At 43.2% G+C, this 21,106-nt stretch overlaps 3 protein-coding genes across 9 annotated transcripts; all 3 read right to left on the reverse strand.

Moving 5' to 3' along the window:
- Positions 1 to 333: 333 nt before the first annotated feature.
- On the reverse strand, positions 334 to 1,703 carry avp (arginine vasopressin; the record flags this gene model as incomplete). Its single annotated transcript, XM_084024475.1, has 3 exons — positions 1,576 to 1,703; positions 584 to 788; positions 334 to 470 (listed from the first exon to the last, which is right to left on the reverse strand). Exons 1-3 carry the CDS (start codon positions 1,693 to 1,695, stop codon positions 334 to 336), a joined length of 462 nt encoding a protein of 153 aa, XP_083880601.1. The 5' UTR covers positions 1,696 to 1,703.
- Positions 1,704 to 2,588: 885 nt separating this feature from the next.
- On the reverse strand, positions 2,589 to 8,920 carry ubox5 (U-box domain containing 5). Of its 2 annotated transcripts, XR_014598237.1 has the most exons (8): positions 8,821 to 8,920; positions 7,877 to 7,940; positions 7,221 to 7,322; positions 5,461 to 6,206; positions 4,791 to 5,353; positions 4,489 to 4,677; positions 3,879 to 4,165; positions 2,589 to 3,835 (listed from the first exon to the last, which is right to left on the reverse strand). XR_014598237.1 is itself a non-coding variant. In XM_084025867.1 (7 exons), the coding sequence occupies exons 2-7, from the start codon at positions 7,928 to 7,930 to the stop codon at positions 3,945 to 3,947; spliced, it is 1,875 nt and encodes a 624-aa protein (XP_083881993.1). In that variant the 5' UTR covers positions 7,931 to 7,940; positions 8,821 to 8,920; the 3' UTR covers positions 2,589 to 3,944. The 2 variants fall into 2 exon arrangements, 1 of the variants encoding a protein (XP_083881993.1); XM_084025867.1 differs by having other exon boundaries at positions 2,589 to 4,165.
- Positions 8,921 to 9,766: 846 nt separating this feature from the next.
- On the reverse strand, positions 9,767 to 19,955 carry lzts3b (leucine zipper, putative tumor suppressor family member 3b). 6 transcript variants are annotated; one of them, XR_014598150.1, is made up of 9 exons: positions 19,799 to 19,950; positions 16,657 to 17,604; positions 15,753 to 16,223; positions 15,491 to 15,658; positions 15,245 to 15,373; positions 14,805 to 14,996; positions 14,357 to 14,587; positions 10,604 to 12,932; positions 9,767 to 10,551 (listed from the first exon to the last, which is right to left on the reverse strand). XR_014598150.1 is itself a non-coding variant. In XM_084024462.1 (8 exons), exons 2-8 carry the CDS (start codon positions 17,485 to 17,487, stop codon positions 11,832 to 11,834), a joined length of 2,736 nt encoding a protein of 911 aa, XP_083880588.1. In that variant the 5' UTR covers positions 17,488 to 17,604; positions 19,799 to 19,955; the 3' UTR covers positions 9,767 to 11,831. The 6 variants fall into 6 exon arrangements, 5 of the variants coding, with proteins under 5 accessions (XP_083880588.1, XP_083880587.1, XP_083880586.1 ...); XM_084024462.1 differs by having other exon boundaries at positions 9,767 to 12,932; positions 16,140 to 16,223; positions 19,799 to 19,955; XM_084024461.1 differs by having other exon boundaries at positions 9,767 to 12,932; positions 15,981 to 16,223; positions 19,799 to 19,955.
- Positions 19,956 to 21,106: the final 1,151 nt, after the last annotated feature.

A 21,106-nucleotide genomic window follows, 5' to 3' on the forward strand; every position in this document is an offset into this window, starting at 1 on the left:
GAGCTCTGAGGTATGTTATCCCCTCTCATATAGAATACAGTTTTGTTTACAGTATGTGCATCAGTATATACATTTCTAAGGTTAGAACAAACATGAAATCTACTTTTCATAATTCCTCTTCCCCAGGATCTAGATGAAAATAGCCAATCACTAGTTAAGATGCGTCTCCTTCTGTGACCTCCTCTACAGATACAGAAATATCACAACAGTAGAGAACAAAATTTGACTTGGCTAATTGGTTGCTAGGTTCAAAATCTCAAAGCTTATAGTGGAGCAGGTGTGATCTTCATTCTTGTTGCACCTGAGAAGCAGAGCAGCCTCCACAGGACACTATCAGTACTCAGTCTGTCCTCTGGTGGCCACATGTAGGAGGCGCAGCAGGAGCTCTGCAGGCGAGCTCCCTGCAGAGCCGTAGGCCAGATCTGAGGCCTCCGTCTCCCCCAGGCAGTCAGGCTCCACAGCACAGCTCTCTGAGGAGGAGGAGGAGGAGGAAGAGGACTTTATTCAAGCTGTGCCCAAAAATCTGTATCATATTTGACTTATTAACTTATTGGAACTTGACAAACATCAAACCAGACTGTACCCGAGTTACAGCAGATCCCTGAAGCAGCACAGCGTCCTCCGTCAGATCCACAGGGTTTCCCTCCTGCCTGGCAGGGGGTGAGCAGGTAGTTCTCCTCCATGCAGCGAGCTGTTTCCGGGGAGCCCAGCAGGCAGCCGAGGTCCTCCCCACAGCAGATGCTGGGGCCGTAGCAGCGGCCCCTGTCTCCGGGGCCACACGACATGCACTGGAGAATGAGATGAATTTAAGCATTGATCAGATGCTATAAATCCAGTGAATTATTGTTGGAACATTGTTATTTTCATTTTAACAGAGCAGTGCTGTCACATATACAATACATTCACTCTTTCCTCTCATATTGAAATAAGATTGGTAATGGACATATTAGACATAAATACTGGGAAAGATTGCATGATTTCAAATTTATCTCAGTTCAGTATATGTTTGTGTATATTTCATATATATATATATATATATATATATATATTGTCAACTTGCTTCTATGCTGGAAATAATGAGAATTTAAAGAATACACAAACACACAAATGTTTGTTTCCGTTATAAGCTACAAAACATTTAGTTTTATCATACGCACATACTTTAAGGTAAATGTTTATCCAAGTGAAATCTCCTGAAAAACAAATGGTTTAATTCGTGCCATCTTTGCACAAATTGTTCTGCCCTACTTTGTTATTGCAATTATAATTGACTTTTATTAACGTCCTTACTATGGATTTCTAGCTTTTAGTAGGTAAAATAGCCGGGTTATTCTTTACACATCTTAACCCAAACAATTCAATCAAGTATATCACATCTGAATTATGATTTCCCATATTTAAGAGAGTAGATTTATTATATTTCTCTTTTTATACATAATAACATAAAATCGTATTCCAATAAGTGCAAATGTGTCTTGGTAAATTTCCAATCCAAGATTACCAAAGGAATAAAATAACATCTAGGATAGTCAAAGATGATATGACAGAAGTGAAGCAGAAAAGGATGGTCCTCACCTGTCTGACCCCAGTCTCCGGAAGCGCCCTTTTCCCTCCTCGAGGGCAGTTCTGGATGTAACAGGCGGATGAGAGGGAGAGGAGTCCCAGGACGCACAGGTGGAACAAGGAGTGAGGCATCGCTGCTGCTGTTGGATGAGAGCACCGCTATGTCCTCCGCCTGGATGGATGTGTGACCGACGTCCCGGCAGATCCCTCACTTATAAGCGGGATGGACATGACCTGACAAAGCGACCGACACTCCTTCGGTATCTGACGTCAGTGTTGTTCTGCTCCCCCACGTGTACGCGCGCTCGAAGGCCACCGTGCGTGCGTGCGCGCAAGAGGTCGCGGCAGATATGGCTCTGCATTAGATGTCTGCCATCTAACAAATATACAAAAGAGAACAGCGGCGACAGTAGCAGATGTCTTTTCTGTATTCAAGACTGCGCCACGTTTATTTGGAATAACTTTCCGGAATAATTTCCATCCCCTCACGCGGCGGACTGCGCACACTGAAAATGGCAGGACATGAACGACTAATTAAGACTTGTGTACAACCAATTAGACTTAATGCAATAAGCCCACTGATTGACAACATTTCATAATGATCATGCACAATTCATGTCTGCTCATCACTGCAGGACTTTTTTTTAAAAACTTGTCACACGAAGGAAACGTCATGACAACCTCGAGGTCACACAAATTATGCTCCATGGTGTTAGTTGGAACTATTGATGAGCACAACAAGATTAGCATTTCAAGAAAACATAAATACCTTATTATGTTCCGTGTCTTGTTGCATGCTTTGGCTTAATTAACAAATGAATGGTAGAAGAGTGCGTGTCAGAGGGAGCAGGTGTGAAGATCTTCCTTAATAAGCATTCAAGCTTAATGCTTTTCAATCATAATGGTCTTTGCATTTCTGGACAATAGGAAATAAAAAGTTTAACAAAAACAATATACAAATAGAGACAACTCCCGTTCTACATCTTAAAATAAACAATACAGTGAAATTCAATTTAATTTAGAGGTCGTAGTTAATACCACTCCAATACACAGTCTGGTTTAGCATCATACAAGTGCTTTTATCGACCACTTGTAGCTCAGCGGAGCCGACGTCTCCATTTCAAATGCAGAACATCTGATTCCAGCCTTTGCTTGTACCGAGCGGAAACAGGATCACGACCTTGGTTAAGCTTAATGTTGTCAGGGAAACCAACAGATAACTTATGCCATTTGTGAGCGTGAAGCCCAATAAACACTGGTTTTTGTCCTGCCTTTGGTCCATTTTAACAGGTTGTGCTCGCAATAACAAACTCATAAGAAGCAATTAGGGCGACGTGTTAGGAGGCAGGGGATGAACATGTGGGCAAGGACACTGACTTGTAGCCTTGGCACGTTGAAAATAATAGTGAATCCACTTGAAGCGCTTTACACTACATGTCAACATTCATCCATTCAAACACACTTTTATATACCTCATACAGGGTGCCGCCTGCACATCAGCATCCAAAATAACACACATGCGCACATTCACAACCCTGAGCCACCGCCGGAAGAGCAGTAAAAGGAAATATCAAAAGAGCAATTAAACAATCTTTAAAGTAGTTCATTCACAAGAACAGGGAAGTCTTAGTGAGTTACATCAACTACCTGCATTTACTCTCTGAAGACAAAACGTGTACGCAAGCGTATAAGTGAAGGGGTGAAGAGAGTGAAGGAGAAGGGAAGGCTAAGCATGACCTGCCGTGTTTCTTCACAATGACCACAGAGCCTTGGGTTCACTCGATTATATACACTCTCATTCTTCTGGCCTACCACTTCTATTCCACAGCCGTTTCTTTTTACATCCTCGACACATCAACTCATCCAGGGTCGACACTCGATGGAAACAAGAAGACAGGGAGGGGGGGTGGAGGAGAAGAAAACATTCTGTACGCAAGACTTTTGTCAAAGGTCTTTGCTTTCAGTGATGTTCATATTACATCTGGGGACATCAGTAACATCGATTTTCGTCATTGGTCAAAGAAAATTTGAAGAAATAGAATTCAGTGCTGGAAGTACAAGTACAAACCCGTGTCAATGAGAAATAATATGAAAATACAAAAGATGATAATTAAAGGATGAATGTTGTCATGGAAATGGTTCAGAACAACTAACCACCATACAGTAGCACATGTCTGTGAAGATAAACTGTGTATAAAGTGGGGTATAGAGGTAGTGTACAACAAACAAAACATTTTACAAATAAAATGCATCCAAGAACTGCAACATTCCACTGTACATGTTTCTTTCTATCTGGTTCACAATCCCGTCTTCACCTCCTTAACAATCCTGATATCTTCACAGGCTTTCAAAAGGAAAGCTTTGCCTTTTTACAGCGTCTGTCAGTGATGCACGCGTATGACATCACTGCGTGGGGTAGGGCTTTGGCAGGCCGGACACAAGATGTGATTGGCTGTTGATGGAGTGACGGGGTTTACGGGTTGCGATTCCCTCCGCAGGCAGGAACGGCAGAGCAAGTGTCCGCAGGTTAGACGGTAGATCGACGACGCGCCTTTAGAGTAAGCGGAGACCGAACAGGAACACGCCGAGCACGTCTTCTCACCTGGCAAGCAAATGTGAGGGAAAATTAAATGACCGGTCAACAGATTAATATTGATTTAACATCAGTCTTTGACCCTCCTTTCACAGATTCACAGAATGCCTCTCAGCAATGAACCATGTTTTGTAAGGGAATTTGGTTGTCAAAAATATATTAAAAAGAGGTGAACCCTCCCTTTTGTTTACAGGAAGTGCAACATCAGATTAGCCAGAGTGAGCGAGCCACATTTTACAGAAGAGCAAGATACAACCTTGTTAAAACCACCTTGGATATTTACAGAGGGTACACAGTGTGGGTGTTTCAAGGTGGACTTTTCAAAATCCTACCTGGTGGCATGTTTGCGGCGCCTGCAGTCTGACAGTGCTGCGAGATGTTCAGTGGTTCAGCGTCGGAGAGAAGAACGGGTCTCTGCTGAGGCAAGTTTGAAGTGAAGGAGGGTCGGCCCTGCAGGGCGGAGAAGAGGGCCTCGTCCAGACTGGCTGACAAACGCTGCTCATGAGAGCTGCAGCTAGGGACTAAAGTATAATGGCGAAGGAGTAAACATCAGCAAAACAGACAAATCAGCTGGAGGAAAAAAAATCTAGAAAATGTTTTGGGATCTTGTTCTAAGAAAACAAGCCATACTCACATGCAACTGCATCATTTCTTGGTCTTTTTGTTTGAGGTAGTAGGTTCTCAGCTGCTGATTCATTGAAAATTCCACTGAGATCTCGTTTCTTTCTTTTCCCAAATTCTGATGAACACCCCAATCCAGTGTCTTCCATTTGTGTAGTCCTGTTAGTATTTTTGGTGCCAGCATTATATTGAATAACAGTGTTGTTTGTTGAGCTTTCACTGGGACAGGGAGAGCACTGGGATTGTCCATCTACCTTGGAGGCTGCAAGTCTTGAGGCCTGTGGATTCTCTCCCTCTCTTTGACTCCCCACCGTCCCATCCCTCCTCATCAAGCCTTTCTGCAGTACGAAGTGGTCAATGCGGCTTTTCAGTTGGGGATTAGGAAGAGGCTGGGAGGTGGAAGTGAACGGGACACCGGTGAAGGGATCGTTCGGGGGTCGACCCCAAGTGGCTTCCCTCTTCTGGTGTTCCTCCAGCGTGGTGTTGTCCACTGACACGCCACTGGGCAGCAGCATGGGCAGCATCATTACCTCCTGGGTGATCTGATCAAGGAACTCTTCTGGGACGGAAATATTGCTGGAGTCAGACAAAAAGCCAATGGATAATTATCAACAGTGAAAAAAAAGCTCTACTTGATCTCAAAAAGAAGATTAAATGATTTTTTTAAGACTTCAAAAACATACCTTGGAGGTGTACCTGCTTGCAGTGGTGGTTTTCTCTGTCTGACAGAAGGGGCAAAAAACACAGGTTGTGGCAGCAATCTTTCGTTGGCCTCATGGACTCTTTTAATCCTCTCCACTTCTTCTGCAGTGCAGCAATGAGCAGGTTGTCCCCACACAGCTAAAGCCTTGAGCCCCAGAGCAGTTCCTGCACTGCCGAATGGCACAGTCACACGAAGTTGTGTCACAGCGCCTAATGAAAGCAGACCACGACTCCACAGCTCTTCCTGCCGACAGTTCGTAGGTTGTGGAGGTAGTGTGGAGACAAATGGGCGCCGGGGACGGAAATTTGAACGTGTGAAACAGACTTTGGTTTCCTCCCTAAGTTCGCAACGACCGATCAGTTTAAACTCTGGTGTAGGATTACTGGATTCAGTGTGTGACTTGAATGCATGGTGTCCTTGTTGAGGCTCATCTGGAGCTCCTTCACCCCACCGTTGGGCCTGAAGTCTCCACTGGTCGCAATTACTCTGGTGAGATTCACCATCATGCTCTTGTTGTTTTTCTCTGCTCTGTTTCTGGTGCTTTACCTGCATGTCTTTCTTTTGCTGAACCTGTTTGTGGCCTTGGCCAAAATTCTGGGTGCGTAGTGGATCAGAACTGGTGCTGATCTCCAGTTTCTTGCATTCCTGTCCCCGGTCCATCCCAGAGGGCCACATTTCCACATCTATCCTGCACAGCTCCACCTGGAAGTCAAACTTCAATGTCACCTGAGAAGTATAAAGGGAAAAAAAGGATATTGAGTTATTGATCATAGATATGAATGTATGTTGCCAAAAATCCGACACACTTTTAGTTTCTTTAACTTTTTCCCAAAATAAAAGGTACCAAGAAATTGTGAAAATTATCTTTTCACAGTATACTGATGTTATAAGAATTTTGTATAACCTCATGTCTTAAAGTTTTCTTAGTTCAGGTTACAGCTTTATGTGTTGAACTGTTTATAACTTAGTACCCCCATGGCTGACCTAAATGTTATCAGAGGCCTGGTAGTCATGATGTCTAGTTCTGCATGAAGATTAACTGTCGATGACGCGTTATCTCCTGTGCCTTTAAAAGACTCAAGTCACAACAGTGATTTGAGCACTTCCTCTGTAGCATCCTCACACGTTGTTGCACTGTAACTGCTCCTCTTGTACAAGATTAAAGTCAGACGTCGACTTTACTTATGTCTCCGATCTCCTCCTTGGGTGAATTTATTCGTTTACGGAAAAATTATTTTAACAACTGATATCATACCTGACATCATAACATGACATCATTACTAGTTTTGATGTTTATAAATGCAGATATGAAAAAAGTTCATATTCATATTTTTCTCAACACTCAACTTCCTGTTTCAATATAAATTAAATCATAAAAAATATTTGCATGACAGTGGAAAACTCATTGACTTGCATGGCTCCACAAATTAATAGTTCAAGCTTTTAATTCTGGATTGTTATTATAATTTACAAAATAAGCACATGCTTCTTAACCTTTTTCTGTGTGAATTTCATATAAATTACATTCATAAGGAAATTAAACTTTCTCACCACTATAAAAGGCAAACTTTGTACAAAGAATAGCTAGGGTAATATTTCAAGACTGCAATGACATTCATTTTAGGACAATATGACAGTGTATTAACCTTTATGAAAAACTGAAACTTTGCTTGGCAATCTTCTCATCTAACTCTCATCAAGAAAGTAAATCCCTCCTTAAGTACCACAGCGTAATCGTACCTGTAAAGGTGGACGTAGGAAATACTCCAGCTTGAAGCCCCGCCTCCGGAGAGCAGGATCGGCTGACACAAGGTTTGTGACATCATAGCCATCTGCACACAGCTGTATTTGAAAAATATATGTTATTTGACCAATTCTGGAAAACCTTTAAATTGCAAGGGCTTGTCTCATTGGAGATGTGGCTTAGAGGAGAGTTAACAATATAGAAGAGGGTCGAAAAAAAAAAAGGTATAAAATAAAAATATCACTGAAGATATTTTATGTTGAATGTGGAGAGAATAGTCATGATGAGATGACAAAATACAAATAAAAAGAACATAAGGTCATTCAGACTCCCACACACACCAATCACATCCCTCTGCTTCTTTATTTTCACATCTACAGAATATCCTCCACTTCCATCCTTAGCTGTTTTGTGTGTATCTATGTTGATTTTTTGTATTTATATCAACAAATATTCTAACCTTACCTATCCTAACATTTCAAAAAGGAAATAAGGTGAGTGATGCCCTCATAACACTACTACACATTAGGGTTTATTTTATCTCCCAACTAACTGCTCTGAACACTAGTCACACCAGGTTTATTTTTAGTTTATAAAACACTGTATATGTTACATAAATATTTACATGATGGGTCCATGAAATATGTCAAACCTTGTTGCAATGAACTGTTGTATAAAAGGGTGGCAGACAAAGATTCAGAACCATCTCCTCCAACCTGCGAAGACACAAATTGATGTTAAGACAGTTTATAGGTCAAGGCAAACTCGAATGAATACAACTCTTTAACACTGACTCACATTGGTACACCACATTATATGGCATTGTTAGAAGATAATCACATTTCTCTTGTGTTTACACCCATGCAAGACCTTTGACCCCAGGACAAAATGACCTTCACAGACCGACTGACTCACCTGAACGGTGAGTTCAACAAGGTAAACTCAATTGGTATTTTGTAAAGTAACAAAGTGATAACAATTTCCACTTATGTTTGCCATCCGGCAACGTAATAACATGAGGAAATTCAGGCTGATTAAACACAGAAAATAGAATATCTTTAGCTGCCCCTGAGATTATTCAGTCTTTGAACAGAAAACAATTTTGATAAATCGTGATGTGCAGTTCTTTTACTATAACCTGACATTTTCTGGGGTATTAACAAGTAGTGAAAGTAGCCCCAGCCAAGATGTACAAATAGCGGAGTCCTCTGATTGCTAATTTCTCATCCAGCCAAGTAACTGGACACAACGAACGTTAGCGATGTCAATTTGGCTAAATTTCACCAAAGAGACTGACTGATGTCACGTAACGTTTTAATCATTTTTTTTTACAATTAAATATTCTCTGTCGGAGGTAATGTTCGAGCCTCTGGGCCTCGTTACTTATTAGTAAACGCCTTAAACATTAACTTGTGCAATGCTACCAAATCTAACGTTTAGCATCGTGCATAGCTTCGCTATGCGAAACAGGTAACGTCATTTATATCCAGATACGTTAAACGTAGTTAGCAATATGCTGTTTGCTAACATTACTAACGCTGAGCCAGACCGACAATGTTGACATTAGCTCAGTAAACTAAAGCACACAAATCTTACGTTGCTTGGTCGTAGACAAAGTTGTCTGTTTTGACTGTATTTGGGTCCGCTGAGCAGTTTTAAACAGTAGCTAACAGCTACTAGCCATACGCTAGCTGAACCGGCACGACTACAGAAGCCGAGAAGGGCCAAACGTCACATTTATAATTGCGAAATGAATCAAGCGATGCAACAGGTGTTAAGAATGTACTTTATTTACTTGCCTGTCCCACCAACATGTATGTGTTCTATCTACCTCTATTTACATTATAGACATCTACTACAATGCATTTGTCTATCTTCAAATGTCAAATATGTATCTCGTCTTCCACATAAAGATTTCAAGATGTAACCTTGCAGCTTGCAATATTTCATGGTCACCTCATTGGGATGCATGCTGTTCACAGGAAAGACCTCAGACTACCCGTTTGAGGCCTATTTAGGCTCCTCACTATTACTACTATTAAACCATTCCTTCATTATTGAGTGCCAGTCTCCATCAGCAAACAACAAGACATTTAGCCAAAGATGTTTCCCTTTTTGTAATCCCATAAAGCAATGATATATCTACTTTTAACTCCTCCTCACAGGTTACATATGTTTAAGGATTCTATACAGCCAGTTGTCTAATTGCAAAAGGTTATGCAATTAGACACAATATCTGAAGATATACCTATTGTGTAGCAGACATATGTATTTTCAATTTTTATCTTGTAAATCATCTGAAGATGACCCCTGATAATGATTCCTTAAGGTAGTCCTGGCCCCCAGGTTAGGAACTGCTGTGATTAAAAAAAATAAAAATAAAAAAAAGATATGTACCTTTAATCCTGTATTCTAATATTTGGAGGACTCCAAATATTCCTTCTGCCCAGTCGTTTCAAAGCTGAGTTCCAGCTTCAAATCTTCAACTCCAGTTGAGCCTTAACCACAGGTCAAATGACTCTCTCAATGACAGAAGAAGTGCTGAATTATTCACATATCTTTATTAGTTCTGCTGAATTTTAACAAAGGGGTTGTTTTAATCAAGCCAGAACAGTACTAGTAACATAAATGCAAACAATAAGTTTGAAACATGTATAAAATCGGTAGCTTTTTGTTCTCTAAACAATGCAATACTGTAACTACATTTATCACCTACATCAAAAGGAACATCATTTTTGGACGGAGTTGCTATGATCGCACCATTATGGTAGGCCAATAGGCTATCTACACAGTTAAAAAAAAAAAACACATAAAGGAAAGCTCAAATGGCACATATTTTCAGTCAGTTCACCATAATATAATAACAGTAATAAAGATGATAATACTATGTAATACCTTAGAGATAAGTTAATATTCTTGAGCAACATCTTTGTATGCTGGCATAAACAACACATATAAAAGCCATGATATTCACATCTGAGTCTACTGTACATCATAACTTGTGTGTAGGACACTACATAGTGCAGTTAGCCTGAATGCTCCCTTTAAAGAGGCAGACTTTCCATTTTTCAGATTTATTTTTTTAAACTTCCTTCTCCCCTGCTTTGCCCAAGTGAACTATACAGAAGAAAGTAGAGTTCCCAGGATATAGACTCCCTCAGTTCGAATTTTCCATCCAACTGTCCTTGTACGAAGCTTTGATGTACATCTTACTGTACTTAAACCCCCCTTCCCACGGGGAAAAAAAATCCCTTTTACCTCAATATACAGTACCTTCACTTGCTGTATTGCCACTATTCCCTCTATCCTCAATCTCATAAGCTGAAGCTTTTCATATGTATACACACATGCACACACCCGTTCACCCACACACACACACGCACGCGCGCACACACACACACACACACACACACATTTACAATCTATAACTATTATAAGGATTTCTTTCTATTATATCATACATTCTATAAATTGTATATATTATTTTACTTTGGGGACACTGACTGATTTCTCAGATTTCTTGGCTGCTCAAAGTGAACGACACAATTATCATAATAACCAAATTCAAATTGTGTGCTTCCTTTCACATTCTCATTGCAGTTCAATGAGGGGGTGAGCTCTCAAAGCTCTTTAATGACCTCTAGTGTTTATTTTTAGTCACTGCAGACGTTATGCAGTGAAGGCAAACCAGGTTCTCCCAAGCCTTAAAACATATTCTATATTCGTTTGGGGTTGATTATCTCCTAAACATATCTATTTTATTCAATTTGTAGAAAATATAAACTCTGTTGGTCTTGTGTTATGATGTGTTTAAATGGGTCGTACATGTTGGACCCTGTGCATGAAATGACTTGAAAACTGAATCAAGAATCAGTCCGTGTGACCTTTGATGTCAATATCTGCTGGGATTTAAATAAAAATCATCCAGGCATGTATAATAATGTTCTGTGACTGGTTTGCTGATATTATGATTATAGCACTGCAAATTATAATCAGACTCTTGATTTTTTTTTTTATCTGTTCCCAGCATTAGTTATTCTCATATACATGCTGGAAAAAAATGGAGTAAGGCGCTCTCTGGCCAAAAATGCAGTTAACATCACACACTCTGACCACTATTTCTACTTTTACATTACCAGTGACACAGACTTACAATGAATAAATACCGCATTATATTCTTGTTGATCATTTCTGACAATATCCCTGATTGTCTTGGTCCTTTTCTGGGCATTAAATGACCCCCGTGTCAGTGCCGTCATCTATCTATGCACCAGTGTGGCACACATCTCATGAACACTGATTAAAAAGGATGTAGTCGTGTGCAATTTGTGAGAGAAAGGCTGCTAAGGAGGTTGTAAAATCATTGATGGAGCGATTGAAGTTCAACTTCCCGTGCAGATGGTCTGCTCGTTACTGATAACGTTGGACTTTGCAGTCGCTGTTGTTGCTGTTTAGTGTCTTTCGTTGCTTTGAAAAGTATGTCAGACTGTACTGATTTATTCTATTGTAGACTGAAATGTTTTCAACTGTATGCTGAAGGGGTTTGCGTGTGAGAGTCCTTGTCGCTGTGGGTGCATTGGACTGGAAAATGTATCATGGAGCTGGCTCTATATCTCAGTGGACTCTATCCTTTCCAGGCGTGAGGGTCCTGCCCAGGGATTGGCAAGCTGGTGGAGGGAAGGAGGGCCCTTCTGGTCTTCACAAGGTGGGGAGATGGTGAGGGCGATGGGGCCAGAGAGAGAGGGCGGGGACTGCGGGGATAGAGGTGAGATGGCTGGTGGCGGAGGTGGAGAGTTGGAATTGGTGGGGGAGGTGGTGGTGGTAGTGGTTATAGTGGTGGTGGTGGACGTTGTGTTTGGTTTGGCTCCCAACTGGGTCATGCGCTTTTCCAAAGCTTGGTTCTTCTGCAGCGTTTCCACATAGCTGAGCTGCAGCTGCGCCTGGTATTTCAAAACGCGCTCCTTCTCATCTTGCCATGTGTGTCGCTCCTGGTCAAAGTTGAGGGCCTGGCGTTCCCGTTGCTGCCGCTCGAGACGTAACGCCGCCTGCAGCTGCTCTAGTTGTCTGCGCAGCTCCCCTGCCTCGTCCCAGTGACCCTCCTGGCCTCGCTGTGGCTGGTGGCCATCCTGACGCAGTTGCACCTCCTGGCAGATTTGGGCCTCGTGACGTAGCTGGGCCTCTTGGCGCATTTGGGCCTCGTGGCAGAGCTGGGCCTCCTGACGAAGCTGGGCCTCTTGACGGAGCTGCACCTCTTGGCGCAGCTGCGCTTCCTGCCGTAGTTGGGCTTCGTGGCGTAGATGAGCCTCCTGGCGAAGCTGGGCCTCCTGGCGGAATTGGGCATCTGGTCGGATTTGGGCATCCTGACGCATTCGTATGTCCTGCTGCATGTGGGCTTCCTGCCGCTGCTGCACATCACGCCAGGCTTCTTCGCGTTGCTGCCTCTCCTGTCGCTGAGCTTCCTGCCTTTGGGCTTTGGCTTCATCACTCTGAAGACTCAGCAGAGTGTCGGATGTTGGGGTGAGAGAGTTAGCTGAGGATTCAGTGGGGTTACGTGGGCAGTGGACAATTCCCCAGGGTGGCAATAGTCCTGCAGCAGCTAAGTTAGGGCTCACAACAACTTCTGCTCCTCTGCTCACTTCACTCAGAGCCCTCTTCAAACTGAGCACCTCTGCCTCGAATACACCCAGTTTCTCTCTAAGGATGGACACCTGTAGAAAGGAAAAATATTCTGTTTTAAATGTATCGTTTGATTGTCACGATCTAAAGTCAAATCAAGTGTTTTAAGGACATGCAGACGTAATAAGTATAATTTGTAATTTACATAAACACAGATCATGTCTAAAAAGATTAACATAGCTGTTCAAATAAATACACATCCAGCTGTGTTTGTTGTACATACATGCATGAATGCAAACATGCACATGTATGCAGCTTTAGGCTCAATTCAAATGGGATTGTATGGCTGATAGCAGCAGTGGGGGATAATTCTTTGGTCCAGTCAGTTGAATCAGGAGAAAGACTGTAGTACAGAAAAAGTAGTTGGCCCTGATAGAGAGGTGGAGAGCAATCCTCTTAGTCCAGGCAATTAGCATATTAAAGCTGTTGTCTGACACCTTTTTATATTAAAATATGATATTAAAGCTTGCTTACAAACTTGACCACACAACGTTTTTGATTAATGTTGCATAGTGTTTTCATGGCACTTGTACGTTGGCCCAGAGAACAGCCTGTGTCAAATGTATAAATTGGACTTAAAAAAGAGATGAATATTGCTCTTCCATTTTTTTAGTCTTTTCAGTAATGAAATTATACATTATATCTACATATTATATGTGAGTGAGCTTCTTATGAGCTCATACAGCACAGAGGGGGACAAAATATCTGCAGCTGTGATATAAAATAGTCCCCAATTTATCCTAGAGTCCTCACCAAGTTTTTGGAATCCTTCCGAAGGATTTAAATAATTTAAACGCTCAACGATCTAGATGTAGTGGTAAACATCCCAATCCTGCAACCTCATTTGTTGTAAAGTCTATTCGGACCACTTTGGATAGTAATCAAAATTGCTTTTTGATAAGTTTTTGATAAAGACGACCTCCAGATATCCTACAGTTTGTGGTACGTTTTGTGCATATTTGGAGGATATGTGACCATAGCTGAGGGAGATTCTGGTTACCATAGTGACGATAATGTCATGTCCACAACTGCTACTAATATACAATTCTACACTGATGACATACATCAGATTTTCCAACCAGATACTTGAACAAACTATTTGATTATTTGATTTACAGTATATGCAAACATGGAACTACTGCTTTTAGACGCTGGGCTGGCACTAGTTTATGTACATTTATAAAATTCTATCACCATCATATCTTAAATCTTACAGTGACAGGGTTTTATCAGACCCATTTAAGGGGATTTTATGTGCTCCATATACTGAAAACCAGGGAATCTGATGAACACCCTGTCTAGTAAAGTATAGTAAATGCTTTTTATTATTTTTGGAAACTGTTTTAATGGATTGTAAAGTTCTGTAAATGATTCATCTGTTTGTGTTTTTCTGTTATATATAATCTTCAGCTTTCAAACCCGCTGAGTATTAATGAACATGTAATTAAATACCCACCTCTGACAGGGTCCTCCTCAGCTCGACCTCACACTTCTCCAGCTCCACACTCTTGGTGCTATAGGAGTCCTTCAGGCCCAGCATGGTCTCCTCCCGCTCCCTTAGCTGGGCATTGAGCTCCTTCAGCTGGCCTCTTAGGGCCACCATCTCTCCAGCTCGCTGGGTCACTTCAGCCTGACTCTCTCTCAGCTGCTGCTTGAGCAGGGAGATCTCTCCTGCCTTCTGACACACCTGCCACATAAACAACGAGTATTAGGTTCTACCTATCCCTGTGCATATAAGACACACACACACATACACACACACACACACACACACACACACACACACACACACACACACACACACCCTTATACTCGGTGCTCCACTGCTCAGTCTACCATGATGCAACCCTGATAACATTTTACCGGACTAGTCAAGCGCACCAAGTCATATACTCATATCTCACCTCCCACTTGGTCTCCTCCAGACGAGGCAAGATGTCAGCCTGCTCCTTCCTGTAATCCAGACACTTTCTCTCCAGCTCCTCTCTCTGGGCCAAGAGAGCTGCCATCTCCTCCTGGAGCCTCCTCTTGTCCTGGGACAGGCGGCCTATCTGGGCCTGCAGGGCAGTCTGGGAGCGCTGAGCGCGACGGGTAACCTGCAAAAATATAAAAGAGTGTAAGTTTTGACAGTATGTGCAGTTTCGGCAAGAATACCTCCTGGTACTTAAAGCTATGAACCATAAGTGGTGTACCATTAAATAACCTGCAGAGATTTCACCTCCTTCCAACAAAGATATGAAAAACAAGCGTATCTACTCCCCAGAAATTCTATAGCCTTTGTATAAGACTCAAAATGCAAGTAAAGATATTAGTGCAGTGACATCAAGGTAAGTAGTCAGTACACCTGCTGCAGACGTGAAGCGTAGTTTTGTCTCAGCTCGTCCATCTGCCGCTCCCAGACACGCTGCTTCTCCTCAAACACCTGAATGATTGCTGCCTCACTTTGGTCCAGGTTTCTGCGCATATGCTGCACCTGGTAGAGAAGAAGAGTGATCAGGCCACAAGACAGAACTGATGCTTTACATGCTGGTAAATGTACCCGCTAGGTGCAAAACAACTGCACATCAGTCATTTAGGACTGGCCTCTGACCTCTTGCTCTTTCTCCCACAAGCGGTCCTCGAGGTCCTGGATGATGTCGTCGGACGAGGGGGAGGGGCGTAGAGGTGCTGGGGCATCACTCAGGTGGCTCAGCCTCTGATAGGACGAGGAGCTCTTTCCCGAGGAGGACCGGCCACTGTCTGAGGCGCTCAGCCCGTTCTGGAGGAAAGAACCACATCGCAATCCATGAAAGATGATAACAGCACGGTGCATTGAGCAGCAGACGAATGGAGTATATGGATGATGGCCTTACCTGATAGCCAGGCTTTTCAAGCTTGTCAAGGCCTGCAGCTGCCCCAACCATGCCCAACCTGTTGATGTGGCTGGTTGAAGCACTGAGAGGGCCCAGGACGGCTGGAGGCCCACAACCGGACCCCAAGCCTGTATAGGTGGGCAGGCTGGTCAGGGAGTTCCTCCCTGAGTCAGACATCCCTCCCTGAACCACTTCATTACCACTTCCCCCGCCCTCAGTTCTGCTGACCCTCACTGGGCTGTCCTGGTCCAGGAGCAGCGCCTCTGGGACCTCTCCTGGTTCTCCTCCTGCTCCGTCCCTGCACCTCCTGTCTCCTCTCCTCTCACTGAACCCTTCACTCCTTGCCTCAGTCTTGCCCTCGCTCCCAGCCCCTCCTGCCTGGCCCACCAGGTTCTGCATGGAGTGGAAGCTCTTGGGAACCACCGGCTTGAAGGCAGAGGGACGAACAAGGCCCGAGTTGTTCTGCATTGCCTACGAAAGAGATGGAGAAAGATAGACGGAAAGAGAAATAATTCAGCATTGTTATAATGACGACACAATATGGGACATGCATGTTACATATTATGATATATTTGGAACTGCTTGAGATGCATTTGGTTTATTTTTGAGGGGCTTAAATCCTTACAAACAGGTTTATGCCCGATGGCAAAATTGGTGGTTGGTTTAGGTTCAAATCTATCTTAATACAATGTTACATGTCCATGAAGTGTTTTTGGTGGCTGCACACTCAAGGACCCCCTGTGGTTGCAGTGACTCGCACTTTTATTGCCTGTTTTACACAAATTTTACATTTTTGTGGTTCACTATTGCCTAATCATCTAGTGAGCACTTAGATTTAACTTACAACCCCCTTTGAGGGTGCTGACCCCAAGGTTTGGAGCCACCGTCCTACATCTTGAAGTACCTGCTCTAGTTTTCCCGACACTGGCAGGATCTTGGGCGGGTTGTGGTTTGGAGGGTTGTGGCTGCCTGGGTTGATGTCACTGTCGGCTCTGACGGCTGCCATCTCTCGGTGCTGGTGTTGGTTCATGCTATGACTCTTCTCATTTCCTCCTCGTCCCAAAAGGTTCCCACAAACATCTAAACCTGCAGCCTGTATTTCCCTCTCTCTCTCCCTTTCCGACCTCTCGTTCTCCAGCCTTTCTCTTTCCCTCTCCCTCTCCCTTTCCCTCTCTCGCTCCCTCTCCCTTTCTATCTTCTCCCTCTCGATTCTCTCTCTTTCCCTCTCTCTGGCTCTTTCCCTCTCCCGCTCCCTCTCTCGCTCTAGCCTCTCCCTCTCCACTCGTTCTCGCTCCCTCTCCCGGTTCCTCTCCCTCTCTCGCTCCCTCTCTAACCTTTCTCGGTCCCAGTCTCGGTCCCGGTCCCTGTCTCTTCCCCTCTCACGCTGCCTCTCCCACTCCCTCTCCCGCCTGCCTGCTCCGTTGCCACACTCCAACTGGTTGTTGTTGGACGGGGCCGTCATGGTGCATTCAGTGTTGGTGGAGGAGGCTGTTTCGGTGGGTCGGTCAGTCCCGGTACAGGTCCCAGTCCCAATACTAACACTCCCTCGTTCATCGCTAGAAGCCGTCCCATCAGATATAGTCGCTGGAGGGCGGGGCAGTCGCTCTGCGCTGCAGCTGCGGTCGGCAGGGCAACGGCGAGAGAGAGGAGGTGCTCTTGGCAGGGTGGTCCTCGTACCCACAGACTTCATGGCAAACTCCTGCTCTCCTGCCACCCCACTGCCAACACTGCCCATAGTGGGGGTCAAAGGTCAGGGATTAGAGGTTAGGAGTCAGGATTGGGGAGGGTCACAGATACATTTGGAAGTAGTGTGGGTCATCACAACCTAATGCAGGTAGTGGGGGCACACACACTAGAGGAACACAGAAAAACGAAAGGAGTTATACAATATTATAATTGCATAATGACTTGTTATACAATAATAGCTAATGTAGAATAGATTCTAACCCACATACAGGGGCAGCGTGTTCCTCCCACCATGATAAAAATGAAACAGGTCTGATGGATAACTCTGGACATTTATGTGTATAGTGAGGGTATTAGTAAAGTGTAATAATAAAGCCTGTCTGCCAGTTTAATAATAGAATCACAGTGTTAAAGTGTGTTTATGGCATCTGTTTATTATGTATGCACTACTATCAGTAAGAGTATGTTATTTCTGACTTTTTAGTTTGTGTGCATGAGGTAAGCATGCTGGTTTTGTGTCCCTTCGCATCAATGAACTGGAAGAGAATATTTGATTTTTGCATTTTGTTCTGGATGCGATTACAGGAATACCTAAAACTACAATGTAATACAATTGAAAACAACAGCCCTGCAATAAATGCAATTAAGAATTTACACTATAAAAAGAACAATATGTATAAGAGGAGAGTCTACCCTCCAATGCCAGGTGACAAAATATGAACATGACCGTAACGGATCACCATTACACCAAACAGGATATAGGCTTAGTTTTATATGGCCAAGTTATTAACTTTAAATCTAAACAGACTTTATTTGAGCAATATGTTTAAGATATTGTTGCGTAGTGTAGTCAACACTAATCAAAGATGTAGATGTGAAAATCAAAATTCAGAACTTCATGAAGAGTCAAACTGATATTTACTGAATGTTAAGTGTGTTTTAGGGTTTCTGTTGAAACTGTTTGAGGCATTCAACTTCATTTGGAGGATATAGTTTGTGGTGCTGTTGAATTGTATTCCCTTATAATGAAAAAAAAAAAACATCACTTTGTACTGTACTCTAAGTTGATTTTGCGTGCCACGGTGCAAATGTGTTATTTAATCAACACAAGCTTAGAGAGAGTTTAGGCATACCGTTTGGTTTCTAGGGGGTCTGGGCAAACTGCTGGGGGGAATATCAGTGTAGGAGACTCAATAGACTCAACCTACCAGGTTTATCACTCCCTGGTTATACACAGAGGTGTTTCATCTAGTCTGACCTTAAAAAATGTGATGGACAAAATATGCATTACACATCCTTAATGGATAATGGAATTCAATACAGCACCACAAACTACAGCCTCCAAAATGACCATGCTTCTCTAACTCTAAAACGTCTTAGATTAAAGATTTACTGCATGACTGTTGTATTAAACTGTTTGTTTTTTAGCTCAGTGTAGCTAATAAACTAGCATCTGAGTATATTCAGAAGCTGTAGTTTGCAGTGTAGTTGAACTGTATTGCATTACACTGAGAGGTGCTGACAATAAAACACCAACATCCATCCATTTGAATCTAGTCTGGGACCTTTGTGAGTCTTTTTCCCACTCGTTTCCTTGGTTTTCCTGTTTGCCATTCACCGTGTCCCAGTTAAAGACAAAATGTCCAGAAATGAGAGACACCTCTCGTAACGCAATACAAGTCAACGTCGCCGCAAACTGCAGCCTCCAAAATACCAACAACTAAACCCGGAATATATCAACTTTGTGGGGATTTATTGAAGGACTGTTGTAGTTTTAGATAGGTGTAGGCCTACCTAATAAGCTGGCAACTATTTTGTATACGCTTTTATGTTTATATGCCATCAACAATGTATTAAACAAGTATTAAAAAGCATTGAACATTAACATAGATATACAGATATACAGATAGATAGATAGATAGATAGATAGATAGATAGATAGATAGATAGATAGATAGATAGATAGATAGATAGATAGATAGATAGATAGATGGGTATAGAAATGCAGTCATGCCCGTTCACTTCCCCTTCTCAGCCCATTTACGAGAGGTTTACTTCCACTTGGGTGAATAGTAGTAGTAGTAAAATACACTGCCTATCTATCTGCTGCTGTGCCTCAATCCCCCTCCCCTCACGACTCCCACCCCCCCTCCCCCCCTCCCTTTTTCTCTGCATCCCTGGGCGGCAAGGGCGGCTTTAGCAGCATCCGCATCAAGCCCTGAATCGACTGCGCTTCCCAAACAATTACTCGCTAGGCCCCCTGACAAGAAACGAACGCACCACCCTCGCCGAATCCCAGAAACACATCCACGTTAAAATGCACAGCGTCATTGACATTGACGACAGTAGCTTTGATTTACCGATTGTAGCATCCTGGCGGTCCATCATCAAAGGCTACTCACTATTTTGCAGCTCGGCGGTTTGTAAGATGGCAGCCTCAATAAATATTATTGCCACAGGACAGCGGCGTCAGTCCTGGTCGTCCCGGGCTCTGATCTTATTCTGCGTTGTTACCGCGGGTCGGTAATATTAGGGATGCTGTCTTCGACCGCTGTCAGCGTCGGATGCTGATGATGGAGTCGGTTGATACGCGCATCAGCTGAGAGACACACACCCACCTCTGGTCCCGCCCCTCCGGCTGCATGATGCAAACGCCCCCTTTTGGCATGGATCCAGTGCTGTCCCTCGGGAAAAGCCTATAGAGTCATATACAGTCCCCTGGTTGGATGGGTGCATGGATGGACGGACAGGTGGATGGATGGATGGACAGGTGGATGGATGGACGGACAGGTGGATGGATGGATGGACAGGTGGATGAATGGATAGGTGGATGGATGGATGGATGGATGGATGGATGGATGGATGGATGGATGGATGGACGGACAGGTGGATGGATGGACGGACAGGTGGATGGATGGATGGACAGGTGGATGGATGGATGGACAGGTGGATGGATGGATGGACAGGTGGATGAATGGATAGGTGGATGGATGGATGGATGGATGGATGGATGGATGGATGGATGGATGGATGGATGGATGGACGGACAGGTGGATGGATGGATGGACAGGTGGATGGATGGATGGATGGATGCATGGATGCATGGATGGATGGATGGATGGATGGATGGACGGACAGGTGGATGGATGGATGGATGGATGGATGGATGGATGGATGGATGGATGGATGGATGGATGGATGGATGGACGGACAGGTGGATGGATGGATGGACGGATGGATGGATGGATGGACAGGTGGATGGATGGATGAATGGATTGAGGTGGATGAGACCTGCCTTCTTCCTCCATCACTGGAAATGGAATATACCATTATTATTTCTCTTATATAACATATTATATTGTTAGATTAAATTAAAAGAGAGAATGAACAAATGATTACTTTCCTCCTTAATTGATTAAGGGAGATTCAATTGTTTGGTTTGTAAAACAAAACCATTCCTCAGAAGCCCAAAATATGCCTACTTGTTTTGTCCAAACCAACAGTTGCAAAACTTACATTATTAAAAAAATAAAATAAATCAGAATCAAACTTCACATTTGTGAAGCTGGTGCCATGACATGTTTTTGCATTAAAAATGAGTTAATCAAAAATAGTAATCTGATAATTGATTAATGGACAAATCATTTTCATTTGCTTACATTTGCATA

The sequence above is a fragment of the Eutrigla gurnardus genome (assembly GCF_963514095.1).
Source record: "Eutrigla gurnardus genome assembly, chromosome: 13".
NCBI lineage: Eukaryota > Metazoa > Chordata > Actinopteri > Perciformes > Triglidae > Eutrigla > Eutrigla gurnardus.

Excerpts from the sequence above, each read along its gene's own strand:
- ubox5 (XM_084025867.1), bottom strand. The coding sequence starts at position 7,930 with ATGGTTCTGAATCTTTGTCTGCCACCCTTTTATACAACAGTTCATTGC. Across the intron at positions 7,323-7,876 it reads CAACAGTTCATTGCAACAAG|CTGTGTGCAGATGGCTATGA; the intron begins GTTTGACATATT and ends TTTCAAATACAG. Across the intron at positions 4,678-4,790 it reads AAGAAATGATGCAGTTGCAT|TCCCTAGCTGCAGCTCTCAT; the intron begins GTGAGTATGGCT and ends ATTATACTTTAG.
- lzts3b (XM_084024459.1), bottom strand. The coding sequence starts at position 17,487 with ATGGGCAGTGTTGGCAGTGGGGTGGCAGGAGAGCAGGAGTTTGCCATG. Across the intron at positions 16,224-16,656 it reads TGTCGGGAAAACTAGAGCAG|GCAATGCAGAACAACTCGGG; the intron begins GTACTTCAAGAT and ends TCTCTTTCGTAG. Across the intron at positions 14,588-14,804 it reads TGGAGGAGACCAAGTGGGAG|GTGTGTCAGAAGGCAGGAGA; the intron begins GTGAGATATGAG and ends TTTATGTGGCAG.